This window comes from Physeter macrocephalus, chromosome 9 (genome assembly GCF_002837175.3).
Source record: "Physeter macrocephalus isolate SW-GA chromosome 9, ASM283717v5, whole genome shotgun sequence".
Taxonomy (NCBI): Eukaryota; Metazoa; Chordata; class Mammalia; order Artiodactyla; family Physeteridae; genus Physeter; species Physeter macrocephalus.
In genome coordinates, this window is record NC_041222.1 from 42,571,597 (window position 1) to 42,579,824 (window position 8,228).

The window sequence follows — 8,228 nt, forward strand, 5'->3', positions numbered from 1 at the left end:
CAGCATAAGCATATTTTTTGGTGTATTAACATTTGAGAGGTGCATGAGTTTTTAGTGGGCATTAAATCAGCATATGGAATAGTAAGTCCCTGCCTACTTACTCCCCTTCACCTCCAAGAATCTATGTATTAATTCTTCACTCAAATCCTTTGGAACATCAGGCACTACATGTACTGGGCCCCAAGGCAAATGAAAATATGAGCCAAAACCAAAATAAATTTTAAAAGAGCAAAGGGCTCAATTTACATTTTTAGTATTCTTCTAAACCACTGAAGCTAGGGAATTTATTCAAAATTGATTTTCCTCTTCCTCTATCTAGTGTTCCCCTAGAAGAGGATTTTAAAAAAGGTCAGGAAAGAATGGCTTAATAAATAAGCTCATGAAAAAATGTTTAACATCATAAGGCATCAGAGGAGTGTGAATTAAAACTACTTCACACCAACTAGGATGGCTAAAATAAAAGACTGATGAGGATGTGGAGAAATTGAAACTCTCACACATTGCTGCTGAGATAGTAAACCGGTGCACCTACTCTGGAAAAGTCTGGCAGTTCCTGAAAATGTTAAATATAGAGTTAGATATGTTTTGCACTTGTAGGTATGTACCCCAAAGAAATGAAAACATATGTTCACGTAAAAACATGATGTTCACAGCAGTATTATTCATAACAGGCAAAAAGTAGAAACAACCCAAATGTCCATCAACAGATGAATGGATAAACAAAATGTGATAAACACAATCGAACATTATTTGGCAATAAAAAGAAGAAAGCTCTGATACATGCTGCAATGTAGATAAACCTTGAAAACATTATGCTAAATGAAAGAAGCCAGAAATACAGGACCACATATTGTATAATTCCATTTATATCAAACATCCAGAATAGGCAAAACTATAGACAGAAAGTAGATTAGTGGTTGCTTAAGGTGGGGGAAGTAGGGGATTAGAAGGTGCCAGCTAAGGGGTGGAAGGGCTTCACGAAGGGGTGGTGTTCTTTTTAGGGCAACAAAAAGGTCCTGAAATTGATTCTGGTGATGGTTGCACAACTCTGTGAATATACTCAAAATCAATGAATTGCACACTTTATAGGTGAATTGTATGGCACGTGAATTACATCTCAATAAAACTGTGTTTTAAAGAATGACCTAGAAGCTAGAAGAGAATTACAAACTCAGTTAAGTAAAATGTGTGAGGTACCTCAGATGTGTGGCTTCTTCTGTCTCCTTTGCATTGTAAATTTCTCCCAAATGAAGGTAAGACATTTTTATTATCATTTTACAGTTTACAAGCATTTTTATAAAAAAGGTCTTTTTGAGTCCTTACTATAATCTTAGAGGGAGATAATTATTTCCCTAATTTTACATTAAGGGACGTGGTGGCTCCGAGTTTATGAGGTTTATTCCCGCTCAGTCAGCCGGTCAGGGTAAATATCAGTTCTTTTGCACCTGAATTCTGTGCCCTTTCTTCCACACTGTGTAGCATCTTGGGGTGCCTCATAAATACCATCAGGTTGATATGCAGAGATGGTACTGCTGACCGGTCTCAGTAAGGAGAATGTCCATGACTTGCTTTTTCTGGGAGCTGGACTAGCTATGCTAATGCTACATTCAAGCCACGTATAGTCTAACTGATCACTCCTCAGAGGTCTTGTGGTACCATGGAAAGAACACTTTGGTGTTGACTCCTTTGCTCTTTTGGAATTTATTTCAGTTTGGGCTCATTTTTTATTTGCTTCAAAGCCTAGAGCAGCTAGTACCTGATGTTCCAAAAGATCTGAATGAAGAATTAATGAGGGCTTCCGTGGTGGCACAGTGGCTAAGAATCCTCATGTCAAAGCAGGTGACATGGGTTCAATCCCCAGTCCGGGAAGATTCCCACATGCCACGGAGCAATTAAGCCCATGTACCACAACCACTGAGCCTGTGCTCTAGAGCCCGCAAGCCACAACTACTAAGCCCACCGTGCCACAACTACTGAAGCCTGTGCGCCTAGAGCCCAGGGCTCCGCAACAAGAGAAGCCATGACAATGAGAAGCCCGTGCACCGCAATGTAGACCCCGCTCACCGTAACTAGAGAAAGCCTGCACACAACACTAAGGACCCAACACAGCCATAAATAAATAAATAAATTTATTTTTTAAAAAAAGAATTAATGAATACATAGTTTCTTGGAGGTGAAAGGGAGTTAGTAGGCAGGGATTTATTATTCTACATGGAAGGACCATGGAAAGGACCATATTCTAGAGTAGGAAGACCCAGGTTGGCTTCAGTCTTCTCATCTGTAATATTATAAAAAAAGAAACACCTCTCTCAAAGTCATTGTAAAGATTTATTGAGAATATATATGAAAATGCCCAATTCAAAATGGCCACTCGACAAAAGTTCATTGATGCTGGATCAAATAGTCTAATACCCTGATACCTTAGGGAGACCAGTGGGCTTTTCTGGACATTCAGGATTCTGAACCTCAGATCTCAAGAATGAAGACCAACATCAAAAAGTGTTTATTCGATTTGTCAAACTGAAACAATGACTACCTAATTTTAAGAAAGAATTCATCATTAATTTTATTTCATGTTTAATATAAAATTGTGTTCTCTTGTACTTTCAGATTAATTTCTCAATATCTTAGTTTGCATGTGTGTGTGTGACTCCCAAACCTGATTATATATCGGAATCACCCAAGGTGTTATTAAACCTACAGATTCCAATGCAGGGAGTCTCACTCAGAGAAGGTCTGGAGTAGTTGGAGAGGTTCCATTTTTACTAAACTCCCCAAGTGATTCTCCAGGCATCACTGAATTACTGATAAATCCATTCACTGAACACTTTCTAGGAATTTTTTCTCCTGTGTGGACTACAAAATAGCATTTGTTCACCAAATAAAACACTGAACTACATTGCTATTTCGGAAGAGAACATAGTGGAGGAGGGGAAACATTTTCTCTTTGCCTTACCATAATTAAAAAATAATAGTAATAACATTCTGAAATTCTGTGAATGCAAGAACCTCTTGAAAAAGGAGAATTTTCTGCCAAATCTTGCCTATCTGAATTATCTTCATTCATCATTTCAAAGGGACTTTTCAATCAAAGAGAGCTCTAAGTTCCTTCCTACAAGGTGATAACCTCATTCTAATGAAAGTCATAAGACAAGAAAAGTCAAACGTCTTAGAGAAAAAAGAATTTGGGAAGAATTTTAAGGATCTGCCACTATTCAGATACTTATTAAATCTTCCCAATATCTCTGATCACTTATGTATTCTGAACCACATTCTTGATCTATAACAATGCCTTTGTTAGATCATGAATGAAACCATTTTTATTAGCTTGCCAATTCACATTTCTGTCCTCACTGAAAAGCATGTCCTCAAGCCACAACCTGGATAATTTTGAGCAGATGCAAGCAGATTACTTTCAGTATTACAAAGCTTTCTATAAATTAGGAGTTTGGGATTAACAGATACACACTACTATCTACAAAATAAATACACAACAAGGACCTGCTGTATAGCATAGAGAACAATATTTTGTAATAACCTATAATGAAAAAGAATCTGAAAAAGCATATATATATATATAGCCGAATCACTTTGCTGTATACCTGAAACAAACACAACATTGTAAATCAACTATACTTCTACACACTACTATCTACAAAATAAATAAACAACAAAGACCTACTGTATGGCACAGTGAACTGTATTCAATGTCTTGTAATAACCTCTAATGGGAAAGAATCTTAAGAATATACATATGTGCGTAAGTGAATCACTTTGCTGTACACCTGAAATTAATGCATTGTAAATCAACTATACTTCAATTGAAACAACAACAACAAAGATTTTCTAAATTAGACAAATATTTTTACAACCAGAAATAATGTTCTTGGACCATTAGACTCACTTAACATTAAAGCAGTAACAAATTAGTTTGGGGTCTTTTAGAAAATTATTTCAAATCTTTCTGACTTCCTCCTATATCTACGCAAGCAACAACACTTTTTCTTAAGCTTTCTTTCAACTACAATGAGTTTGGATCAGTATTAAAAAACAAAAACAAAATGCTAAACTCAATGTAAACACGACCCCTAAAATAAAGCCAGTTAAAAGAAGCACAGAGATTTTACCAGTCATCTGCACCTAGTTAATTAGTGCAGTTTGAGCCCTGGGTAGTTCCATTCCTTTCCAACCAAACCAAAAAGGAAGCCCTCATAGTTTCAGGCTGTCTCCATTAAAAGAAAGCACATGCACTTTAAGAATCTGGAGTTAAAATGCCAAGTCCACCAGGCCAGTGACCCAGGAATTTCCAAACGTTTATTCATATTCTGAGAAGATGATTTTACTTTTACTTTACATTCCTGTTCAACCTTTTCTGTACTCTACAGAAAATGTCATTAACAGTATCTGGAAGCTCAGGGGCTGGGAAGAGGGGGGAATAGGGTATTCTTTAATGGGTACAGAGTTTCTGTTTGGGACGATGAAAAAGTTCTGGAAAAGGATAGTGGTGATGGTTGCACAACACTGTGACCGTACTTAACGCCACTGAATTGTACTCTTAAAAATGGGGGTTAGGGGCTTCCCTGGTGGCGCAGTGGTTGAGAGTCCGCCTGCCGATGCCAGTGAGAGGCCCGCGTACCGCAAAAAAAAAATAATAATAAAATAAAAATAAAATGGTGGTTAGGACTCTGCTCTTTTATTACTGAGGGCCTGGGTTCAGTCCCTGGTGGGGGAAATAAGATCCCACAAGATGCCTAGAGGGGCAGGAAAAAAAGAAAAAAAATGGTTAAAATGACAAATTTTATGTTGTGTGTATTTTATCACAATAATAACGATGAAAGAATTAAAAGTACCTAGAAACAAAAAACCCACAGGCCTAAGGAGCCTGCCACCTGGGGTGCAGGTGCTGTGACCCATAAAGCTGTAGTGTGTTTGTCCTGGTCTGGCAAAACAAAGGTTCAAATGTAGGACTGAAACAAAGGTTCAAATGTAGGGAAATGTAAATCACTTATTTATTTATTTATTTATTTATTTTTTTGCGGTACGCGGGCCTCTCACTGTTGTGGCCTCCCCCGTTGCGGAGCACAGGCACCGGACGCGCAGGCCCAGCGGCCATGGCTCACGGGCCCAGCCGCTCCGCGGCATGTGGGATCCTCCCGGACCGGGGCACGAACCCGCGTTCCCTGCATCGGCAGGCGGACTTTCAACCACTGCGCCACCAGGGAAGCCCCAATCACTTCTTTAAACTGGCCAAAAAACTTCACCCCAACATAACCCTCTGCCAGTGCTTCTCAAGCCACAATATGCAAACGGTCCCTGGGGACCTTGATTGAGCAGTTCCGGGTAGGTCTAAAGTCCTGTATTTTTAACAGGCCCCCAGGTGATACCGCTGTTGCCGGACCGTGAACCTCACTCAAAGCCGCAAGGCCCCAGCGCGCTTGACGTAAAGACAGTCACCCTATCAATCTAACCCTTTAGAACCACGGTCCCCTCACCGGGAAACGCGGAGGGTTGATCATGTGTTTCAGAAGAATTGGCTAAGGACTTAACTTACCTACCAACCACAGTTTGTAAAAGTGCGCTGAGAAACTTGGATAGAAGGCATGACTGAATGGAGCCTTCTAAGAGAACCCACTCACCTCCGGGACTAGCAAGCAGCCGCAGCTGATAAGGATAATTGACAGTGGCAGTTTCGCAGAAAGTCCTCAAGCCGACTTCAAAACAGTCTTGAAAACACCCTTCTCAAGCTCGAAGAATGCCTGGAATTCAGTGGCCTTTATCCAACATAAAGGTGTCCAACTCAGTTTTGACTGAGTTCCCTATAGAAGAACCTCACAATGTAGCCCTTGAAGACTGACAACACGCAGCATGTTGACAAGCTCGGCCCCTCCCTTACAAATGGGTCAGAAAGTGCAAAAAAAAAAAAAAAAAAAGTTCTCCCAAACTCTGCCGAGCTGGGAGCTCAGATCTCGGCTCCCGGGCTGCGTGGGCTGACAAGCATCTCCGGGGCCCTCAGGTGTGCGCACTTTTCAGGCTCCGCGGCTGAGACTCCGCCGGCAGCCCAGGCAGCGCCCACCTGCTCTCAACTGGCCAGCGCCTCCCTCGGCCCGCATAAATCCAAGGCACCAGATCCTGCCCGCTCCAAATACTGCAAACGCTGACTGCGCCAACAGAAACTCAGAGGCCCTTTTAATCTGGTTCAAGAGAAGCTCAACAGAAAGTGAAACAGCTCCCATCCCTTGGGGGAGAAGGCTCCAGGCCAGGTAGGAAAAAGAAGGTGGCTCCCAGTCACCTGTAGCTGCCCCAGTTGCGCGCCCAAAGCCACTTCCAGATGAGTCCCCAAGAGAAACCCCGTGACTGTCATCCCAGAGGGGGATATGGGGAGGCAAAAGTCAGGGAAGCATCCCCAGAAAGGGAAAATCATCAACGCCCAATAGAGTCCAGCCCGAATCCACAGGGGCATGGGGTGACAGAGCATTTACTCACGCTGCCCCCCACCTCCGCCCCCATGAAGGATCCAGGGCGCAAGCGCCCCGCCGCAGCCCGCAAAGCCCTCCCCCGCCAGAGTCGGGACCGGAGGGAGATATCCCGGGCGCTGCCGGAGCGCGGAGGCTGCGCCCGGGGCGGCTCTTCTCCGGCCTCGCGGAGGGCAGCGCCGGGACGCCCGCGGGCGCTCAGTGGCGAGCGAGGGACCGGGAGGAGGGTACTGGCCTGGAGGCGGGTGGCGGCGGCAGTCGGCGGAGTTGGGGGCAGGGCGAAGGCGGCTCTGACGGGCGCCTGGGAGCCTCCGACGCGGCGCCGGCTGCTGGGCCGGTGTCCACTGCGCTCCCCGCGCGCGTCGCCGGCGGCGCCTCGCGGAGCCGGAGTGCTGGAGGCGGCCCAGCGAATGGGCGGGCGCGAGTGGCCTCGGCCGCTGCTCCTGTGTATTATTGTGACTCAAGCTATTTCCTGTTTGGAGGTTTGGGAGAAAGAAAGGAAAAAAAAATCTAGGATGGGGGCAGGGGCATCGGGGCGGTGGGGAGCCAGAGAGCGGCGGCCTGGAGGGGACGAGGGTGGGCAGCGCTGTCACCTGCTTCCTTCGAGCCCCCGAGGGTGCCTAGCGCGCGAGCCGGGGGAGAAATGCAGTTTATTGCAGCGCTACTTTGGGGTACTGGGAAGGACGGCGGGTGGCTCATACACGCCACCCAGCGTTGGGGTAGGGGCTGCGGCCGCAGGGACCGCTTGGTCACTCCAGCCCGCGCGCCCACTCCCCTGCCTCTTTCCTTCTCTGCAAAACTGCCGCTGAGCTTTCTTCCCCCCGAAGGGCGAGCGGAATTCTCTGTGCTGCCTTTTTTCTTCGTGACCTGGTCGGCTTTTCGATCCCTTCTAGGGGTGTGAACAAGGAAGGGGTGAGCGTCGCTCCCCTTTCAAAAACTACGGGAGGATCGTTGTGGACCATTGTGGGTGTTTGATTGGTGGTATTGGCGGGGGGTGGGGGGGTGGGGGTGGTATGGGAAGGCAGGTTAATTATTTTGGTGGAAAGTTAACTTATATGATCAGCTTCCGTTCCCCTCCTCCACCCACCTCACCCTTAGCCGGATCACAGGGTCTGAGGCCCCAATCCGGAAATACCGGTTCCTCCCGCTGGGACAATAGGTGAGGGCGGGAGCGTTAACCCTTGGGCTGGCTTAGTCACCACGGTAATCTCTGCTTCGCTGGGAGGGCAGAATCCTCCTAGTGCCCAAGCGTGCAACTGGCAAGCAGGTGCCGCTTCCATTTAGTCTTGTTAAAAATCCTGGGAAGGTTATGGGGACTTATTGTTTAATGGGTGCAGAGTTTCCACTTGGGATGATGAAAAAGTTGTAGAGATGGATGGTGGTGTTGGTTGCACAACTATGTGAATGTACTTAATGCCCCTGAATTGTGTGCTTAAAAATGGTTTGAATGGTCAATTTTATGTTGTGTATTTTACTACCAAAAAAAAATCCTGGGAAGATCATACCCTCATTCATTCAAGACAGCTTTGCTTACGATTGCCAAGCCCCCCTTCCGTCTTCCCTTACACAAACGTTTGCCAGAAGTAATGGAGTAAGTAAAACTAAAGTTCATTTAGTTTAGACTTTGGGGGGGGTACATATCAACAAGTTATTCCAAGAAGTGAGTAGATTGAGCCTAGAGGACAGTACAGTTTTTAAAAAGATGAACAGTAGTTTGTCAGAAACATAGTGCTGGCGAGACAAAGGTGTAAATAG

At 44.9% G+C, this 8,228-nt stretch overlaps 1 protein-coding gene across 1 annotated transcript in view; it reads right to left on the reverse strand.

Annotated features, from left to right (window-relative positions):
• The window catches only part of LOC129392417 (translation initiation factor IF-2-like), a 29,525-nt gene extending 22,308 nt beyond the window's left edge, over nucleotides 1–7,217 (reverse strand). The window contains exons 1-2 of the mRNA XM_055087148.1: nucleotides 7,067–7,217; nucleotides 6,709–6,945 (exon numbers count right to left, since the gene is read on the reverse strand). Of these exons, the coding sequence (XP_054943123.1) occupies nucleotides 6,709–6,945; nucleotides 7,067–7,172 (343 nt within the window). The 5' untranslated portion in view covers nucleotides 7,173–7,217. The remainder of the gene's footprint in view (nucleotides 1–6,708; nucleotides 6,946–7,066) is intronic.
• Nucleotides 7,218–8,228: the final 1,011 nt, after the last annotated feature.